General features: G+C 32.8%; 1 protein-coding gene across 6 annotated transcripts in view; it reads left to right on the top strand.

Moving 5' to 3' along the window:
- Positions 1-22,196, top strand: part of CadN (neural cadherin) — a 385,766-nt gene extending 363,570 nt beyond the window's left edge. For 2 of the 6 annotated variants that reach the window (XM_088257634.1, XM_088257635.1), the window contains exons 15-21: positions 6,558-6,722; positions 9,436-9,573; positions 9,672-13,468; positions 14,089-14,330; positions 19,097-19,300; positions 19,842-20,006; positions 20,416-22,196. In XM_088257634.1, coding sequence (XP_088113760.1) covers positions 6,558-6,722; positions 9,436-9,573; positions 9,672-13,468; positions 14,089-14,330; positions 19,097-19,300; positions 19,842-20,006; positions 20,416-20,531 — 4,827 coding nt within the window. In that variant the 3' untranslated portion in view covers positions 20,532-22,196. Of the gene's footprint in view, positions 1-6,557; positions 6,723-7,925; positions 8,091-9,435; positions 9,574-9,671; positions 13,469-14,088; positions 14,331-15,707; positions 15,947-19,096; positions 19,301-19,841; positions 20,007-20,415 lie in introns of all 6 variants that reach the window. The other 4 variants (XM_088257638.1, XM_088257639.1, XM_088257636.1 and 1 more) reach the window with 2 other exon arrangements.
- Positions 22,197-23,330: the final 1,134 nt, after the last annotated feature.

Genomic DNA, 23,330 nt, shown 5'->3' on the forward strand with positions numbered 1-23,330 from the left:
CTGGCCATTCCGGACCATTTCGAATCACATTCATCCTCCGTCCAGAAAGGGATGCTATTACTCGAGTGTTCTCAACAGTTTTAAGTAATCACTTTATATGACTCTAAGTATGAGCGTAGCTCTTGGGTTAATGTAACAATCGGTGAATATAGCTCTCATTCTGTTCTTACAATGTCAGCAGTATGCTCTAACCATAAAAAACTTTATTTCTACTTTTCTTAATAACATTTTTGTTTAGTTTTCGAACTTCTTCCGTACTAAATATTGATGTACACACAAAATATTGTAGTGTCATTCTATAAATGTCATTCAAAACTAGTTTTATTATGTAATTTCATATTTATCGATCTTCGAAACGTTGAATCTTTTTTACATCCCTTAGGTTTGCTTCTGTTAATATATCATGTTTATATAAATATATATATATATATATATATATATATATATATATATATATATATATATATATATATATATATATATATATATATATATATATATATATATATATATATATATATATATATATATATTTATATATATATATGTATATATATATACATATATATTTAAAGATGTATTTACATGAGTTTGAAATACTTTTGCGAGTTGACAGAGATAAATATTTTTCCGTACCTCGTTTTACATTTGATAAATACGTTTAAATTTTCGCTTTGAAATTCAGCCAAGCTTTGATTAACGTCTAACTTAAATCAGCGAATCCAGGTACCAATGTATCCTGTATGTAATAATGTCGCTACTTTGTAATACGCAGGTCAAAGGTATAACCCAAGACCATCCATTAGTTAAGGAACCTACATTACCCGATCTGCCTTCAGTTGTCAACAACCACTTTTATAATATAATATTACCTTACTTTAGCCATACGCCTCCATATTTTACAGGAAGTGTTTTCGTTAGCACAACATTTTATTATTTGTATACGAGTACTAACATTTTAGCATTCATGACTACAAAAAATAAATCTAAAAAAACAATTATTTTACTTGCTACTTCTGTCTGCTTTATTATAGTGTAATTAACTTGTCATTTCTCATTGTACATACACGCATGATATTTGACGTGTTTAGATGAAAAAATACACTGTAAAACTGTACAGTGTGATACACAGGCTTGTACTGTTTAACGTATGTATTTTTATTTTCAATATTTTATGTGATATTTTTAAGCAATATCTCACGTTATTTGATTGAGTAGCCCGGTTTCACTATAGTCCTGTTTGTTGTTTTTTTTTAATTACTTGAATAACGAAACTAGATTATAGTACTTTTGAAAAAATTGCCAAACGATAAATAATCCAATTCATTACTGTAGGAATATTAATAAGAGAAACAATACGAAAAGCAGAAACAATACCGATATCGTTATTTTAATATTTGGCGATTAATAATTTATAATAAATTAAATATGTTTTAATTTAAAACAAATATAATTGACTTCAGATTTTGTATTTTTTTGGCAATTGTCCAAACATATATTTGAACATATTTCTTAATTTTTATTTACTGAAAACCAGTAGCTGAATTCTTTAAAACCAATCATTGTTTTTTGTGTGTATATAGGTTTTCGATTATTTCGGTTTCAAATTGTCTGCCTAATCGGTGGAACCCGGATTATTGGAGGTTTTACTCTTCACAGTATAGTTATTCTAGTATAGGTACTTTTTTCCACTATACTTTAAAAAATACACTTTTTCAATTGTATGGCAGCCATGTTCAAAATACTATTTCTTCAATAATAATCAATTTCGCTATCGTTTGTTTTATATAACGAGTAAATAATTTATTTGTTTCTTATCCTTTACATCCTTCGTGATGATTAATTAGTGTTTTCCATTCTAAAATATTCTATTGTATTCCTGATTTGGGAGAAAATTTGTATTACTTGATCGCAAGAACTAAAGTACGCTCAGAATATATGTAAATATAGGTATAACATAATTCAATAGCTCGATTTAACAACATTTATGAGTTACCGGATATTAAAGCAAGTTCCCCCTTTCTCATAAATGGTTTATATTGAAATTCCACATGCACATGAAAACTCTCACCGTTGGAAATTTTAATCCTTTCCAATTATTTGTTTAGTACTTGTGCGTACGTACTCGCATTTTACGTAATTCTAAAATTTACCCTCGAGCTTTGAAATTGTATGACGCAAATATTCAGATTTTGAGTACGAAAATCGTTTTTCATACGAAACACAACCTGTTAAGTAATATTATAATGTTGTTCGTAAATAACGTTTGTATCTTTTTTCAAAATATTAATTTCGTACACAAATTACTTTTTATTGTAAAGCGGAGTAATTGGCTGAGGTATAAAAATAATATATTACACATTTATTTTTAGTTTCTTTACATATACTCTTAGGTACATCAAAATGTAGCTATTTTTTAATTTTTCTGAAACTACATGTATTTTAAGGAAAACATTTCGTTCCCTCCGGCGTAGAATGCTTAAAATATTTCATTTCTCACAAAGTCATCCCCAACATGGAAAACTTAATTTTCTCTGCGTAAAATACGGTTAAGCTCATTCTTGGCGTGGTTTATTTTTTATTGAAAATTTTTGTAATGTAAGGCGTATACTCACAGGCAGCACACGGAAATAATCCGACGCGTTAGAAAAACATAACAAAAAATAATTACTTTGCGTCGGTCCGGCGTTGTCTAAATTAGTCGGAAAAAAGGTCACGTGATCAAATAGCAGACGATATCATTTGCCCTTTCCAGTTCACGGTAATGATAACGAGTTGGGTAGTTATATTTGTATTTTCAGAATAGTCTACGTCTAATGAAATTGTGATGTAATTTTCGAAAACAAAACAACACAAAGTCATGTATCTAGAGTAACTAGACAAAATTGTTCTCGATAGTTCCTCTCTTCCTGGTATCCGAAAACTTCATTACGCAATCGGAAACTCACTAATCCGTTTTCCAATTTACTCGAATACAAATCTCGGCGATCTTATTTTTTTGTAAATTTGATTAGTTGCCAAGTAGAGGTTGTAACTATTTTTATTCTTTATGTATTAATTTCAATCAATGTAATATAAAATCAAATTATATGTAATACTGTTGGTATTGTGGTTTCTCAATTCGGTTATTACTTTTACTTTCCACAAAATACATAGCAGAAGAGTTTTATTGGATGGCCGAGTGCATTTCAGCATTAAAAACTCTGAAGTTAAAAATATTTTTCTACAATAAATAAGTATATGGCAGCGCGTATGTTTAAAGCGATAAATATCAAGTCGTTTAGAATGTTTTATTTTTCCATTTACTTATATACCGTTAACCTAAATACGATAACATTATTTAGTCATCCATACAACCTACAGAAGAGCTTTCTGGTCGTTACGGGAACTTAATTTAGTGTAGGGATTATTTATAATGTGGGAACGCGTTTAAAAAGCCTGTAGACCTTTTTACTACACATAACCTGTATAACGAGTTTTACCAATTTTTTTACATCCATTTCTTTTTAAAATATAAAATCGTATTTTATGTTCGAGAATTATATCAAAATTGTTTATTTTTCTCTAAAAATTCTTTTTCGTTTGAATATTTATTCTTTTAACAATTTTCATTGTATGCTTTTCTTACAACATATAGTTTTTTAGAAAAATCATGTTTTTGACTTGTAAGATTCTCTTTTGTGTAGGCTCATTTTTTGTATTATTATAATTGCTGTCTGATTCCCAGATGTATGTTTTGTATAAAAACATACCACGCTAAATGCCTTAGTATTATAGGTTACGTTTGGTAAATTGGTTTAAATAAATTTATGGAGTTACCTCAATAAATTCAACTTTAAAATCGCATTTTATCATTTTTACTCTCAATAGATTTTGTATTAATTTCAATGATTTGGAAAAACTACAAATCCGTCGAATGAAACAGCGCGTCGCGCGTACCCTGTGATCGTTAAACATTAATGCTTTTAGGTATTTAATCCTTAAAACCCGTTATAAGCTAGATAGCTTGCCCAAATACACTAATACCGGAATACATCACCCTTCAATCTCCATAAAGGAGGCTAATTTTACGTGCAAACGATAATCTTTCGATAGGGGATAACCAATTATACTTATTTCACGATTCACGAGTATTGGTTAAAACCGAAAAGTCATTTGGTTCGATGTAACGATTATGAGTTTACATTTACTTCATTACTAAATTGTATTTTTCAATTCGTCGTTAAAATTTTACCCTCTACCCGTAGATTGAACATAAAGGCGTCTGGAAATTCGTTTCGCTTCCAAACTATTGGATATAGTACTCGTACATCGAGTTTAGCACCACTCGGACCCAGTTCGTGGCTTTATCTAGAAATTCAGATAACTCAATATTAAATTTTAATTCAATTTAAAAACTTTATACTTAGTGTACATTTCGTAGGGATCGTAACTTTATAACGGCACATGTTTCTTGGTTAACTCGGGACAGTTTTCCCCGCGCCCCTTTCCTTCCCCATTCCTCCCCCGCCGGAGTATCGCTTCATTTTGTCCGTCTTCGCCGATGAAGTACCCGGTCATTAGCTACAGCGGTGTTTTCATTTGCATTTACTGTATATAATATTCTGGAAATGTTTGAAATGCAAATAACCACAAAAGAATATGCAAGTGCGCTTGATTATCCTTTTCGTTCCTGTTTTGGTCTGCGGAATTTATCAAAAGGAAAATCATTCCTTCTGCGTACAGCGTATACAACTGCATTTTACTTTAGGCAACGAATGAAATACTTTCATACTGAAACATAGTTTTGCTGAATTATGCAATTACAATTATTTTGCAATTACAACTTCCGTGAATAATCCGAAGTATAAACTAAATATTAGTTTAATCCAAATACGTGTATTCAAAATAAATGTATCGGACCAAATTCTTAAATAAAGTTCTACATAGTTGGCTATCGCTGAATTTCATATACTAGTCTCCATTCCATTCCGAAAAATTGATCGATAAAACATTCGACCGTAGAGCATGTTTTTTTTTTAATTAGAAAAAAAATAACGCGCAGTTTAAAAATAAAATCAAAAGTACAGAAATCATGAAAACGCCTTAACACTTTACCAGGTGGATACCTTTCGGAAACCACAGGGGTTTTGTGGAACAAAAATATTAGGAATGATTCTACTGAACACACTGTAGGCAGGCACGTACGGAGAGATTTTCATCATTATTTTATATTAGTTTCAAAGAACGTGCGAGTACTTATCATAAAATACTAATATGCAGTTCTCACTCATGGCATCCTTCATCCATCTCTTTTCTTTCCTTCCATCCACGCTCAAACATAAACTGCATGCTAATATTTGCATGCAGAGCAGAGTTAGTTCGCGTTGTGTATTTATCAACTTTATATGAGTTTCTCTTGCTCGTAGATTTGCCAACCAATATAAGTCAAACAGCACTGAGATACGTTTTGAAAATTGATACCAAACATTAAATATAATTGCTTGGTTATTGCGTAATTGATTTATATTTACTGTTATTTCCTCGAGGAAATTGTATATATTATCAATGTCAAAATACACAAGCTAGTACAAATATGGGTATGCAACCCTGTATTATTATATTTGTAGGTATTTCGAATATTCAACCTAGAGCTTTCATATAATTCATTAACGGTTTACGTTTCAAATCATTATAAAGCACATATTGTTCATAATTATTCAGGTGAAAACGCAAATATTGCATACATCAAGTGCTTCATTCGCGAACATTTGTGTAATTTTTACCGCCTACGATATTAATCAAATGATTTTTGTGCAATAATTGTATCGATATTTTTTTGTCAATAAGTATTCAAATTCCTAATAAATGTATTGAAACATTGAGGTTATTAATAATTGTCATTTCTTGTATACATTGAAAGCTTCCAATCGCATTCCCGGATCTGATAAAGAAGCATTTACGCTTCCTGGCAGACCTCTCTTGCAAAAAAATATGAACTTATTGCAAAAATTATTAGAAAACTTAATCACTTGCATACAGAAATCACTTCACAGAGCGCGTGAAAATTTGTGAATAATATCGAACCTTTCCCTGAAAATCATGGTTAACGCCAGTTGCGTAAATATCATTTAATTTTCGTTTATCGCCTGACTTGTGAAAACATCCTCCACTTTGCAGCAATTCTTGGAGGGTACTTGAATCTCTCTAAAGTATATATTTTTTTTCAGATACGTTATATTTAGTACAATCAGATTTCCTAAATATTACATATGAAATAATCCTTACAATACTGACGTTAACGGATTTGTCGGAAAAGGATCGCATTTATTACTATCTATATTATTTACGCTCAATCAGGAGCTCAGTTTTTTTTTCAGCAGTAACCCTTACGCATATGTTTAATGAACAGTTTAATTGAGAGTTTTTCCACACGATGAAATAATTCATGTAAAAAACTATCGAAGGAAATAGGCGATTGAAGAACACTGGATTAATTTTAATTGTTATAAATGATTTTCTGTAAAAAATGTTATCTTTTACGAAATACCCAACTCCGATTCGCGGCCATTTCACAGTACGAGTTGCGGCTGGCGGCTTCTGACAACTTGAAAGAGAATTACACCACAGTGGTGATCCATGTGAAGGATGTGAACGACAACCCTCCGGTGTTCGAGCGACCTACGTACAGAACACAGATTACCGAGGAGGACGACAGAAACCTGCCCAAGAGAGTCCTCCAGGTCAAGCGCTTCACGACCCCCGAACTTTTTCAGTTGCTTGAAGTTTTCTTCGTTTTGTAGCCGCGTGGTTGTTTTTGATTTTCTGTAACGTTCAAGTTGATCTATTTACGCTTAGGTTTACATATTTTTATGTAGTTTGAGATTGATTTTTACATTAATTGTATATGTATTTTATTTTACCACATTTTTTATGGAGACATGTGATATTTCCATTTGCAAATATATTTTCGTACATGTTTTTGTATTGTAGATATATTATTTGTAAATGTATCCACATAATCCAACCCGCCAGACCGCTGGAAGCATGTGTCCGCGAGAGTGCATGTTCTCATCCCGACCCTGGTCGTACTCGCACACACTCCGTGATGTGATAAATGGTAGTTCTTTTCTATAAATCAAACATTTTCCCTTAGATGAATTGAAATGGGCCGCCCTGTTTGGCTAATGAATTACAGTCTTAAATTTACGGCGCCTGTGGGCGCCTATCTTATTACAAGCTATTACAGTATTTCGCGAGACTAATCGCTTACATAATAGTGATTTATCGGCGTTTTAATAGAGAAACACGTGTACTTGCCAAACAAGAATGCTTCACTTTATTCATCCAAATTGCTCATAGGAGTACATTCGTTAGGAATACATTCGCACCATTAAGGGAAGGTTAACTTGTTAACGTACGAGAACATGCTCTCTTGATTTATAGTATCCTCACTTTTTACATATTCATTTTTTCTTGTTTTAGCTTTATTTCAGACAGCAGATTCAAAATTGGTCTTGTGATATTTTGCTCTAGTCTAGTCGTTATATAATTAATTAAAAACGGCATTTTTTTCTTTTGTGACGTTGGAGGACATCAAAATCAGTCATAGATAATTGAAATTCCCAGCCTTCTGTTGAAAATATACACTAATCAAGATAGTGGCTAACTCGACTAAGTCGTGGGTCCCTAAAATCTTTATTTAGATTACTGTATGACCTCTTCCAATGATTACAGTTGAAAAATAGCTTTATTTTATCAATGTAATTATATTCTGAACTGCTCGATAGTTATAAGTTTTGTGCACACCAATTTTTGTTTGCATATATTATATTTTTCGTTTTTATTATTATTTTTTGTTTTTCCGTTTTGCAAAATGAGCCCCGATTTTGTTTTCCTCCGCTTTCGTTTTCCCTCGCTAAGTATTGTGTGTTGTATTACGGCAGTACGAGTTGACCCTTGTCGCGTCAGACAGCCTGAACGAGAACTCCACGAAGGTTATTATACACATCAACGACGTGAATGACCTTCCGCCCGTGTTTGAGAGAAAAACTTACACCACCTTAGTGCAGGAGGAACTGCCGGGACCGCACCCTTATAGCCTCATGCAGGTCCTGCCTTTTGTTTTATTTTATTTAAAATCCCTTCACACTAACTCCTGCCTTTTCCGCCGGACACTTTGACCCAGTTATTCCAAGTTCGGCCAACTTTATTCAACCGATAGAAATATTTTTACTGTTGGATGTCGTGAAACGTACTTTGAGTAAATTGGTCGTTAAATAATAATTCATAAAAGGTACAAGATTAATAACAGGGTGGTGGAAATATTTTAACTAGTTTTAAACATATATCATAATAATTATCCCATTTTACTGAAAGATTACCGATTTACAGTCAAAAATTTACTACCTGTTTTCCATATTTTTACCTCTATATAAATATCTGTTTTTTGGAATATCTACAAAATAGGCGGCAAACGAGGCATATAATTAAATAGACTTCGCCACGGTTTGTTCATGGTTAGAGTCCCATTTATTTCCATTAAATGATTTTAATATAATCCATTGATTATAATTTTTAACTGTCAACCATAGCGAGCCCCTAATGGATTCTCTTTTTTTCTTGGAATCCATATTAAATTACCTAGTTACATTTTTTAGAAAAAAAAAACTTTTAACTAATTCCGTTTTAATATTTCTAGAAAGGTATGTGTACATAGTCTTTTTAAACAACCGTTTACTTTTTCGTTTACCTATTTACACCTATGTATTTACATACGTAGGAATGCAGGTATGTATGCAAAAATATTATGCATAGTAAAATAATGGTGGGTAAAATTTTTTTTTCACCGTAATATTCCGTTAAAAAATGCCATCATTGCTTGTTATGTAAACGTAGCTATTAACAATATCTTAGTGCATGTTTTTTTTTCTTTTTTTGGTAAACTATTATATTTTATTTACTTATATCGCTAAGTACCTATTCATACACATTTTTTGTTTTTATATTTAAGTACTTTCGATGCATTTTCCATTATCTTAATAATAAGAAACAAGATTTATCCGATAATTCCAATTTACTTCTGACTTTCCAATTTTTTTTTCATACTATCTTCCTTTTGTCTAAAACATGATTATGAAATGTATGATACATGATAGTTGCCAACATTCTGATGATAAATTCTGTAACAGCCGAACTTACTCAATCATTTATGATTCATTAAGTTTATGATATAAATTGTTAAATATTAAAATCAAATTAAGAAATGTATTTATGCATCTGCGCTTATTTTACATCGTTCCACACAACCTTTAAAGAAAATGGAAGTGTGTTTTTTTTTGCATATTCAAAATAATAGCTCTAATTTTGGTGAGCTAAATATCTGATTTTGGTCTCATAAAGACAATAATATTTTTAATAATTCCCGAAACTAATATTTTGTATTAATAAAAATAGGTCACAGCTACAGATGGAGATAAAGATAGACCACAAAACATCGTCTATTTTCTCACTGGGCAAGGAATCGATCCTGATAATCCAGCTAACAGCAAATTTGATATAAACCGTACCACAGGAGAAATATTTGTACTAAAGGTGTGTATTTTTTGTTAAATTATTTTTAGATATCAGTCAGATGGATCCCATCTTTTAGAATGTCGCTGATTTTTAAACTTTTATTATTATTTTTCCAGCCTCTTGATCGGGATCAACCTAACGGACGCCCTCAGTGGAGGTTCACAGTATTTGCTCAAGATGAAGGTGGAGAAGGTCTCGTGGGCTATGCCGATGTTCAGGTTAACCTTAAAGATATCAACGACAATGCACCAATATTCCCTCAAGGAGTATACTTCGGAAACGTCACGGAAAATGGGACAGCCGGTATGGTGGTTATGACAATGACAGCAGTCGACTATGATGACCCATCGGAAGGAACAAATGCCCGATTAGTTTACTCGATAGAGAAAAATGTAATCGAAGAAGAAACTGGTTCTCCGATATTCGAAATCGAATCCGATACAGGTGTTATCAAAACAGCCGTTTGTTGTTTGGACCGAGAGAGAACCCCGGATTATTCTATACAAGTGGTTGCAATGGATGGAGGGGGTTTGAAAGGTACAGGTACGGCGTCTATAAGGGTCAAAGACATAAACGACATGCCTCCTCAATTCACCAAAGATGAATGGTTTACTGAAGTCGATGAGACTGACGGAACTAATTTACCCGAAATGCCCATTCTAACTGTAACTGTCCATGATGAAGATGAAACGAATAAATTCCAATACAAAGTCATCGAAAACAGCGGTTACGGTGCCGATAAATTTACAATGGTCCGAAATAATGATGGAACTGGATCACTGAAAATCGTTCAACCACTAGATTACGAAGATCAACTACAAAGCAATGGTTTCAGATTTAGAATACAAGTAAATGATAAAGGCGAAGACAATGATAATGATAAATATCATGTTGCCTACTCTTGGGTGGTCGTTAAACTTCGCGATATTAACGATAACAAACCTCAATTCGAGAGACCTAATATTGAGGTTTCTGTTTATGAAAATTCAGAGGTTGGCAAGAGCTTAGAAACATTTAAAGCTACCGATCCTGACCAAGGTGGAAAGAGTAAAGTTTCGTACGCTATTGACAGGTCATCAGATAGAAAACGACAATTCTCCATTAATCAAGAAGGAACTGTGAGTATTCAGAGGACTTTAGACAGAGAAGAAACACCAAGGCATCAGGTTAAAATATTGGCCATTGATGATGGTATGCCACCTAAAACCGCTACTGCGACGCTGACTGTAATAGTGCAGGATATTAACGACAATGCTCCCACATTCTTGAAAGATTACAGACCTGTTCTCCCTGAACATGTTCCTCCTAGAAAGGTTGTTGAAATTTTAGCAACTGACGATGACGACCGATCAAAAAGTAATGGCCCTCCGTTCCAGTTCCGTTTGGATCCTGGTGCTGATGATATCATTCGAGCTTCATTCAAGGTAGAACAGGACCAAAAAGGTGCTAACGGTGATGGTATGGCAATCGTAGCCTCTCTTCGTTCCTTCGATAGAGAACAACAAAAGGAGTACTTAATTCCAATTATAATCAAGGATCACGGGAATCCAGCTATGACCGGTACCAGTACTCTAACAGTAGTCATAGGAGACGTGAATGATAATAAAATGCAACCGGGATCCAAAGAAATATTTGTCTATAATTATCAAGGTCAAGCTCCTGATACTGAAATAGGAAGAGTCTACGTGTATGACTTGGATGATTGGGATCTCCCTGATAAGAAATTCTATTGGGAAGGTACTGAACATCCTAGATTTAAACTAAATGAAGAAACAGGCATGATACAAATGAAACAAGGCACTAAAGATGGTAAATACCACTTACGGTTCAAAGTTTATGACCGAAAACATACTCAAACTGATGTCCCAGCAAACGTTACTGTTACGGTTCGTGAAATACCTCATGATGCTGTGCTCAACTCTGGATCTATCCGAATTGCTGGCATTACTGATGAAGACTTTATCAGAGTTTGGAACTACAGAACACAAAGTTTAACACGCAGTAAAGCTGATCGTTTCAGAGATAAGTTAGCCGACTTGTTAAACACAGATAAAGACAATGTGGATGTGTTTAGTGTTCAATTAAGAAGGAAACGTCCTCCAATTACTGATATAAGATTCGCTGCACATGGATCTCCTTATTACAAGCCAGTAAGACTCAATGGCATTGTCCTCATGCATAGAGAAGAAATTGAAAGAGATGTTGGAATCAACATTACTATGGTTGGTATTGATGAATGCCTTTATGAAAACCAAATGTGCGAGGGATCATGTACAAACATTCTGGACATAAGTAATCTTCCATATATGGTGAATGCTAATAAAACAGCTTTGGTTGGAGTGCGAGTAGATGTTTTAGCCGAATGTACTTGTGGCGCAAGAAACTTTACTAAACTCGAATCCTGCCGAACTAATCAGTGCTATAATGGCGGTCGCTGTATTGAAGGCAAATATGGTCTTTCATGTTCTTGTCCCGCTGGGTACAGCGGTCCAAGATGCCAACAAACATCTCGTAGCTTCCGTGGAAACGGGTGGGCCTGGTATCCTGCTTTGGAGATGTGTGATAATTCTCATCTCAGTTTTGAATTCATCACAAGAAAATCAGATGGAATTCTTCTTTACAATGGACCTATTGTACCTCCAGAAGCTGATGAAACAATGGTTTCTGATTTCATATCGGTTGAATTAGAGCGGGGTTATCCGAGGCTACTTATTGATTTTGGTTCTGGAACATTAGAACTCAGAGTGAAAACTAAGAAGAGTTTAGATGATGGAGAATGGCATCGACTGGATATCTTTTGGGATACAGAAAATGTTCGCATGATTGTCGACTACTGTAAATCAGCTGACATTCAGGAATTGGAAGATGGAACACCACCCGAGTTTGATGATTCAAGTTGCCAAGCACGTGGTACCATCCCTCCATTCAATGAGTATTTAAATGTCAATGCCCCACTCCAACTAGGAGGTCTGTATGTTGAACAGTTCGATCCTACACATTATCATTGGCAATATATGCCAGTTGGCAAAGGTTTTGATGGTTGTCTTAAGAATTTAGTTCATAATAGTAAACTGTATGACTTGGCTCATCCGGGTTTGTCAAGAAATTCTGTTGCTGGCTGTCCTCAGACCGAAGAAGTTTGTAATCAAGGTGAAAATACTGCTAGGTGTTGGGAACATGGCACATGTGTGGGAAGCTTCTCAGAAGCTAGATGTCAATGCAGACCGGGATGGACTGGCCCCGCTTGTGCAACTCCTACTATACCCACCACATTCCGCCCACAGAGTTATGTAAAGTTCGCCCTCAGTTTTGAACCTGATAGGTTCAGCACCCAAATACAGCTGAGATTCCGTACCCGTGAGCCACATGGAGAACTGTTCCGTGTCAGTGACCAACATAATAGGGAGTATGGAATATTGGAAGTCAAAGATGCTCGTCTGCATTTCCGATACAATCTCAATTCCTTAAGAACTGAAGAGCGTGATGTTTGGCTTAGCGCAGTCGGAGTTGATGATGGGCAGTGGCATGTGGCTAAAGTCAGTCGTCACGGAAGTGCCGCCACATTGGAACTCGACGGAGGAGAAGGAAGACGATTTAATGAAACATTCAGCTTTGAAGGACATCAATGGTTATTAGTGGATAAACAAGAAGGCGTTTACGCTGGAGGAAAGGCGGAATATACTGGTGTTCGAACATTTGAAGTATACGCAGATTTCCAAAAGGGCTGCTTGGATGATATTCGTTTGGAAGGAAAGCATTTGCCTTTACCACCTGCTATGAATGGTACCCAATGGGGCCAAGCCACAATGGCCAGGAATCTAGAACGAGGCTGTGCTTCAAACAACCCATGTATTAATGTTATCTGTCCAGATCCATTTGAATGTATTGATCTGTGGAACGAATACGAATGCACGTAAGTAATAATTTACATTATTTAAAAATCTTGAACTCTTCTCTCTTTTATTTTAAACTATAACTTTACAATAATCTTTTTAATAAATGTTGATTTAAAATCTCCTAGCTACAAAAAATTTATGGAATTTTCAATCTCCAAAAAAAAAAATTAATTGGAAAATAATACGCTCACCCACATTTCATGGATTAAAAATACAATTCCCTTGAATTATCATATTTGTTTTAAATACTGTTAGCTCTTTATTTTAAATTTATTTTTAAAACCGTTTAGTAAATTTACTCCCATTTGATATTGAAGATAAGGGTGCCAAAACATTTATAGTTAATGTATGAAATAGATTCATTTTATAGATATCATATAAAGTTTATCTGAAATATTGTTACCTATTATAACAGATTTCTCAAAATGTAACATCATGATTTGGCACCTTTACTTTTTTATTTGATTTATGTTGATTACTTATTATTTCAACCGCACTGAGTTTTAACTTGTCTTTTTATTTATTTTATTATGACACACATATTTAAGTATTTTTTATTTATTTATTAATACTAACCACTATGTAATATTTTTACTGCTTAATGATGAAATCTATGTATCTGCATATATTTATGTAGTTGCGGAGAGGGTCGAATAATGGCACCGGATGGAAAGGGTTGCACCGATAAGAATGAATGTTTGGAGCTGCCATGTCTCAATGGAGGGACATGTATAAACCAAGATCCACGCTTGCGTTATCGGTGTATTTGTCCCGACGGATTCTGGGGGGAGAACTGCGAGCTGGTGCAAGAAGGGCAGACCCTGAAGCTCAGCATGGGCGCCCTCGCTGCCATACTTGTCTGCCTACTCATCATACTTAGTGAGCTCCAACCCTTAGGGCCTACTTGCACTAATTGCTAGCTGATAGATGCTCTATCGTCACCCTAGTTCCATGTGTTGTGCTAGATCATTTTCCAGAAATGTTTATTTTATTTTATTTTATTTAAACTTTATGTACAGAAAAGAAATAAGTACATTGGCGGGCTTATTGCTAAAAAGCAATATCTTCTAACCAACCAAAAACAGACTTGTGATATTGATCAAAACGTTTGATACCATATATAGCTGTTTGCAATTAGAGGGTAGATAGTACTTGAACATTTAAAAAAAACATAAATTACAAAAGATGATAATAAGGAGGGCAAAGGAAAAAGGAAGGTTTAGGGAAGGAGGTAGAGGGAAAATCTTGGGAGAAGGTTTGATGGACAGTTAGGATTCTTATGATAGATAGTAATGTCTCAGACATTTTTTAAAAGTTATTAGAGAAGGTGCATTTTTTACAAGAAGAAGTAATTCATTCCATAGTCTGGCCGCTTGGAAGGAGAAGGAATTACTAGAATGATATGTTATAGCGAGGAATGGAAAGTGTTCTTTCTTGGAAAGAACGAAGTGATAGACCATGATCTGAGAGATATATAAATTTTTCAGCCAGATGTGGTGATTTAGGTGCATTGGGGCTGTGAAGAGTATTATGTACAAAGTAGCGTGAGAGATTAGAGATTTATGCGCTGGTTGAAATGAAGCCATTTTAGTTCGGTACGAGAAGGTGAAACAGTGTTACTTCACCTATTAACTGCACCACACTTATATCATATCAAAATCCCGAATCTTGCATATTTATGTGAGGTTTTAAAATAAATGCTTAATATTTTTCAACATAGGAAACCAATTTCTGGTATTATAAGCGTTGTCCACCTAGTTTAATGTATAGCTGTAGGTCTGGGATCCGATTCTTGACAAGTCAAAAGAAATATCAGTAATTTTTCAATATTTATTATTATCACCCTGGACTGGAACCTAAAGTGCTGAACTTACCTTCATGTAATTAAGGATCAACGAAATGCTGCATCTATAGGAGGCAGTACCTATTGGGTGCAGATAATAGTTTAGTATTATTCTTATAACCATATTTGCATGAGTATTTTTTATGTACCTATTTATTTATACTTTTACATTATTAATATTTGCAATATCATATTTTCTTTATTCATTCACCTCTCACCATTTGTATTTTACTGTATGTAGTTTTTGTCACAGTATATATTTACTCATGTATTGTATATAACTTATAAAAATAAGAATATTCTATCAGCGAGACAAGGAACTCTTCTAATAAGACTCAGTGCGGGTGTATTGGTAAGTACTTTCACGCCTTTGCACATAAAATAACTGTTGCTTTGTGAATTCACCAAAACAGATGTCCAACCGGACTGAAAAGCCTGGGATCTACATGTGTCAATGAAGATGAATGTGAATGGCGGCCTTGTCAAAATGGAGGAAAGTGTGTAGACTTGAATATCCCCATGCGCTACGAATGCATCTGTCCAGTCGGATTCACTGGTCATAATTGTGAACTTGAATTGCTAGCATCTGGAGTTATTACACCATCTAGAGATTTCATCATTGCTATTATTGTTTGCTTGTTCCTTCTATTAGGTTAGTATGTTTTAGCTATCACCTTACTCATAAAATCTGTCTTACATGTATATGGTACAATATCGAATTGAAACAAAACTTTTTTTTGTACTTTTGTAAAAACTTTTGTAAAATATTTTGTTTGTTAGTTATTTCACAAACTAATATTAAATATGATCTCATTTGGCCTCACTCAAAGATTTTACTATTATTGGCATAGATTCTGTAAGGTTTTGGCACGTTGATGCCATTTTTTGTCTCAAAACCATACCTGAATTATGGACAAAATGAACTTTTCCACCGTTGTGCAATGAATTTTGGAGAGCCGATTCTGACAGATTGCCCATTGATTTTCAATTGGGTTTATATCTGGCAAATTTCCTGGTCAGTACAACACAGTTAAGTGGTTTTTTGTGAAGAATTTCATTATTTTTATGGATTTGTGGCAGGGAGCTAAATCCTGTTGAAATATTCTATCATTATTTGACCTTCGTTTATGTATCTCTGGTAGGATCTTTTCCAGTAGAATTGGCTGATATTTCCCGGTATTTATCATCTCAGTCACTGAAACAAGCGGCCCTGGTCCATAATACGGGGAACACCTCCAAAGAAAATTATAGGGTGTTTGGTGTTTTGAATAATGTGTGAAAAGTTAAGCTTTTCGTTTCCTCTACGAATAAAGCGGAATTACTGGATTCATATGATAATATGGCTCTCATAGTAGAACAGAGCTCTCTTCCAATCTTCTATCATCCAATCCACACATATTTTTTACCCAAGTCAATCTCTTCGCCCTCATTGCCATAGTAAGAAGTTGCTTCTTGACAGGCCTCCTAGCTGGTCTTTCCGCCTCCAAGAGTCTTTGACGAACAGTCGTTGGAGTTACGTTAACTCCAGTGCAGCATATTCTTGTGCGAGATCCACTGCGGTTTTATGGCAGTCATTTCAACTAGAGTTCAGTAATCACTGGTCATCTAGTTTAGTTGTCTTCATTTTTGCACCGCATTTTCCCTTTCTCTTCACTGAGATATCTCCTGACTCCTCAAAGCGTTTTATGATTTTACTGACTGTCGCTTTACTTACTCCAACCTCGGCTGCAATATCTCTTTGAGTTTTCGTGGTATACTTAGACATTGATTGTTTGCTCATCTATTATTGATACATTCATCTTTGAAGGCACCGTCGAAATATCAGAATTGAACAACTTTGATTATAATAAGGAAAAAAGAATTTGAATATCTTAAACAATCTCAAAAACGTGTTGACAACCTGCAATACATGCAAATATAAAATAATTGTCAAATAACGACTTAGTTGCCAAAAAAATGGAAAAAATTATTTCCATAGTTGAAAATACGAAAAAAAAGTTTTGTTTCAATTAACTTGTTCTGTATATGTTATATTCTGTATATGTTATATAATCTGTATATGTTATAACTGTGATCAAAATACCGGACAGCGGGGGTTCGACTAGTAAACGTCAGATTCTTAAAAATCGACCATAAATGTATTGTTTATGTATTTTTATATGTTTATATGTATTTTATATTTATTTTTATATATATTAAATTTTTATTTTCAGTGCCATAAACATCTTGGATAATCTATTTTGGCCTGTTGGAATTCATTATGATATTCTTTAATATAAAATTTTTGATCCGAGTCTGCATTTGCTTTTATCGATTTTTAATACTCCTTTTTGGAGTATTCAGCTCGTATACTTGCATTGGGAAGTGGTAGGCACTCCTGCCCTTTTCAAATATTGTATTTTCTGGAATTTTCTCTGAAATATATAATTGCAAAATTCTTTCTTTTTTATTTTTGTTTATATATATGTAAATATAAATGTATGTATATATTTATTTTCTATTTTAATATATTTATATGTATTTAATATTTATTTTTATATGTATGCTATATGTTTATATATATGTTAGTGTATATATATATATATATATATATATATATATATATATATATATATATATATATATATATATATATATATATATATATATATATATATATATATATATATATATATATATATATATATATATATATATATATATATATATATATATATATATATATATATGTGTGTGTGTGTGGATATTTAAAAATAATTTTTTTTTTAAATAATGAAAATTTGATTAAATTCCCCGAATTTTAAAATGTCTTTTGCTGCAACAAATATTTTAATGCATATTAGCAACCCTTTTACCAAATTTGCCTGGATGAGCATAGAATTAGAGATTCAATATTATATAGTGAATTGTTCAGATCATTTATAATAATTATGTGCATTAAATATTCTTAAACTCATGTGCAATTCTTGAAGAAGTTGTATATGAATTACATGTACCTACAGTTTTAAATACATGCATAGTTTTTATTTCCATATATTAAAAAGTGATTTCCTGCAGCGACGATTTCTCTCGCCGAAATTCAACTCTTAATTGGTTAATAATGATATCTTAAGAATTTACGGAATTAAGTAAAAATAAAATCCAAATAAATTTAACTAACATATGAATGTACTAAAACTGACACTTCTCTTATTTTTGGAACACAACAATAAAATTAGATTGCATGAAAATAAATATGATTCAATGTTATAATTTTTTAATACCATTCATTTTCATTATCATCTGTAAAGAAATCATTTATTGTTTTTTTTTTTTTGCATGAGCAGCTTTATTTTTTTATCAAAATGTGCTTTGAAAATATTAACAAAGTATGTTAATTCCATTTCGTGTTATAAAAATTATTTTTTACCTCATCATAAATTTGTAAAATTATATTTTATATGGAATTACAATGTATTTTTTTTGTTAACTGATAGTTTTTGACATTTATTGAATTGATTTTTAAAAATCTTAATCGCAATTTCTTCAATCACATGTTCAGTTTGACTCAATTCATACACAGAGATTGTCATATCTGGCTTGTGCCAGTGTCTATTTGTATAATTTGTTATTAACGCTTCATAAAAAATCATATTCCAGCACTAAAACGCTTGATACAATGATAACTTGATCAGAGAATAACTCGCCTTTGAGGTTGTATTTTGTGACAATGATTCAATGTAAATTATCAACAAATATTATTGTCGTGCAATACATTATTACAATGCTCATAAATTAATACTTGTATTTTTCTAATCCGCAGTACTAGTACTTGTATTTGTGGTGTACAACCGGAGACGTGAAGCGCACATCAAGTATCCAGGGCCAGATGATGATGTTCGGGAGAATATCATCAACTACGATGATGAAGGAGGCGGTGAGGATGATATGACAGCCTTTGACATAACACCGCTGCAAATACCAATCGGAGGACCGCTGCCAGATCATCCACCCACAAAGATACCATGTAATTGATTTTTTCAACTAGATTTCTTAACTGTGCATATATTTTTTAACAACAATCTAATTCAGAGATACCCAAAGTAAGTGATGCTACCCCCTAGGGAATGTTTGGAGGGTCGATGGGCAATTCTCTCAACAACAACAAAAATAATAATGTTTTTCAGAAAGAAAGATAAAAAAATCCCCTGAATTTCTTAGACAACAATATCCTTTAGATCATAGACTTAAAATTATTGTAATGTCCTATCGCTAGATGCAAATAAGATGATAGACAAAGATAAATTGTGAAACATGAATACTATTCCTATAACAGTAGTAGGAAGAGTAAAAATAATTTAACTGCCAAAACAGTTGTAAATATAAATTTATATAATTAAATCAGAAATCATTGGATAATGATACCAATACATATATATATAACCTAACCGCTATTAACATTTATTCTGGTGACAGTTTGCTTTAAAACTTTTACTGAAAACATTAATTAAAAAAAGTAAATCAGTAGCATAAACATCGCATTAATGTAAATTGAATATTTTTTTCAGTCCCTATACTTGGAGTTGGACAGGAACCAAATGTTGGAATGTTTATTGAAGAGCACAAGAAAAGAGCGGACAGCGATCCAAACGCTCCTCCATTTGATGACTTACGCAACTATGCTTATGAAGGAGGTGGAAGTACTGCGGGTTCTTTGAGTTCTCTAGCATCCGGTAATCATATTTTCCATTTTTCTAAAAGAAAAAAGTGTTGTTGACTCCCCTCCCCCAATTATTGGCCTGATTGAATTAAACATTAAAACTTTGAAAACAACAAATACATTTTAGTCCTTCAAAGTGCCTAACAAATACAAATAAATATCTCAAAAGATTCATCTTGTGCATCAACCTCAACACAATTTAAAGAAAATTCCATAAGAGGCGTCACAAATTGCATGTTTTGCTGAAAATGGGATTGGTCATGTAGTTCCTTAGTGACAATATTTAATAAGATTGAACTTTGGATACAAAAAAAGAGACAAGTTCATTTACAGTAAATTGACTTGATTAAGTAAGATAAAACTACCTTTTATGGTTCCGGATTTTTTTTTTTTACATAATAATGAAAATATGATTTTTACAGGAACGGACGATGAACAGCATGAGTATGATTACCTGGGAGCATGGGGGCCACGTTTTGATAAGCTCGCCGATATGTATGGCCCACATCAAGAAACAGAACTTGAAGAAGAGCTGTAGATAATGAACAATTATTATCGTCAAGTTGCGCATCAACCAAATAAAACGTCTGTTTAAGTTAATTTTATTAATGTAATGAATCCATTTGTATATATAAAATACATTTCAAAGTATGTTGACTAAATCGGCAATGTAACAAGATCTTTCAATAATAGAAAAAAGTCATCTTGTTAGACAATTTTTTCACTTGAAGCTGAATATAAATCATTTGCTTTGTACTTGTATGATAGGCCAGTATGAAAACTTAGCACTTAAGACTGCAAAACATCCGGTGCATCTCATGTAACGATTGTAGTAGTTAAATTAATTCTCGCCAGTTAAGTATGGGAATATCTGTACTCACCCGTGTGCCAGAATTTACCGTGTCGGCTACACAATACTTAGTAATGACTTTCAATAATTCTCATTTACTTTTAGGAACACAATATTGTAGGTAAACGTGTAGTTATGTATATAGGTGTTTAATATCGTGTGAGTATTATTGCACTCCTAAGACCTTATTATTCTGGTCAAGTACGGTTCGCTCTCTCGTGTGTATGTGTCGAGGTGATGAATGAGATGGGCCAGTCATTTGATAATCATTATGTTTGTGTTGCGAGAGCCAGTGCCAACTATTCTAGATAAATATTGTAATGTTAAAATGTAGAAGGTAAGTGTTTGCACCTATTCAATTATTTATTCATAATAATCGAATACACTGATAGATGGCACTCGGAAATATTTATTATAGACTCTAAAACAATGATCTGCGTATTGATATTCTGTAAGTTAAGACTAATATTATTGTAAAGTTGTAATTAATGAAGATTTATACCATTGCGTTTGATCTGGTTTCCTTCCTAAGTGTGAATGGTTTATTAGAATGATAATACAATTTGACTGATCATAATCAAGTGGATGTTTATATAACTTGTTTTTGCGAGATTTTATCAACACATTTTAATACATAATAAATTTAAGTTTTGAATCCATACATGTAGTAGAAAACACAAGAATAGATTAAGTGAATTATTGCACCCGAAGAGATGATTTTGTACAATGTCAACTTAATTACTATATTTATATAGTAATTTATGTAATGTTTACTCGAGATTGAAATAGTCAATAAAAAAACCTCAATATTTTACTATAGACGTAATGTTGAAATACATTTAACAATTATTTATTATATTTTTGGCCTTCAACACTGCCAGTTCATCAAACGAAAAATCACAAGTACGTAATTTACTTATATAACTACCAAACATTACTTCCTACAACTTTTATACTTTTTCAATTTGATGTAACATTTTTATATTTTAACAGCCATTTTTCATTTCACGAGTCTAATTCAAGGATAATTTACAACATAAGTATTTAAAAAAATATTATTTTGTTTAATAAGTTTCAGCAACATAACCGTGTTAAATGGAATGTTTAAATTTAGTTATTTGATATTTTATTTATGAATTGAGTTTATGTATGTATATTGGACAGTAATTATCACGCAGCGCAGGTCGTAAGTTACTTTGGCTTCCGAAATAACATGTGCTTCTAGTTTGAGATTTCCACCATAATTTTTTATTTAGTGTTTTAATGTTTGTATTTTTTTATTTGAACTGTGATTTTCTAGCTGTATACATTTACAATAAGAATTAAATAAAGCAAATAATGTTAATTGTAAAATGTCTTTTATTTTTATTCGCATTGCCCTGAAGGCTCATTAGCTTAATGAATCAAAAACTTTATTAAAAATTAATTGCCCTTTGATGTTATTGACTCAAAAAACCTTTCTGCCTAATGCTACTATAATCATGTTTGTCTCGCGATTAGGTCAAAATAAAAACCTTTGTTTTTACTTTTTAACTTCATACGTTATTAAAGTTATGTGATATAAATAATTATACAGAATGATTCATTATGACCTTTTTCTCAATAGACTTTCATTGACAGATCCCTTGAGTCATGTTGAACTGCCATGTTAATTTGGTCCTGTATTTTTTTACATTTCCTTATGGAAAGACTTTACAAATAACATTTACAAGTTATTACTATTATTACAAATAATGTTTACAAATTATTATTATTGTTTACCACAATAACGTTTACAAATTATTCAATTTCGAGATCCGCTGTTTTCTACCAAAATTTTGTTCGGCTATGAGGCTCATTTATGGCTCAATGACTGTTAATAAGAAAAATTGCCACATTTGGGATAATTAGCAACCCTAAGAGACTCAAGATCTTCCATTTCATCCACAAAAACGACAGTTTGGTGTGGTTTATGGGCCAGTGAAATCATCGGTCCATTTTTCTTCTGGCAACAACGTTACTGTGAATTGTGCCAGCTATCGTACCATGATAACAGACTACTTAATTCTTGAAATTTAAGCCCGAGATCTCGACGACATTTGGTCCCGACAGGACAGCGCTACTTGCAACACAGCATGTGAAACAATGGCTCTATTGAGAGATCGATTCGATGAGAAGTTAAACTCACGTTTTAGACATGTGATTCAAAAGAAAAAAAATTAAATGGAATTATACCAACCCACTTTCTTACTCATCCTTTCTTTCCTACATATAGGCACTGCCTAAAAGATAAGTTTTTATTTTTATATGGAGGCTTTGCAGGTCCGTCAACAACTAAACTTAAAAAAATAAAGATTGTTTCATTTAACAAGTAAGATGCTGGAACGAATTATGCTCGTTATTAGAGGTTCCGCTGTATTTGAAATGTATATTTTCTAGGGATGGAAAGATTGATAATGATATAGAAATGAGAGTGAAAGGTGCTCTGAAATCAGTTATAGCAAATAG

The sequence above is a fragment of the Brachycentrus maculatus genome, unplaced genomic scaffold (assembly GCF_059751285.1).
Source record: "Brachycentrus maculatus isolate JH-2025_06_01 unplaced genomic scaffold, ASM5975128v1 h1tg000086l, whole genome shotgun sequence".
NCBI lineage: Eukaryota > Metazoa > Arthropoda > Insecta > Trichoptera > Brachycentridae > Brachycentrus > Brachycentrus maculatus.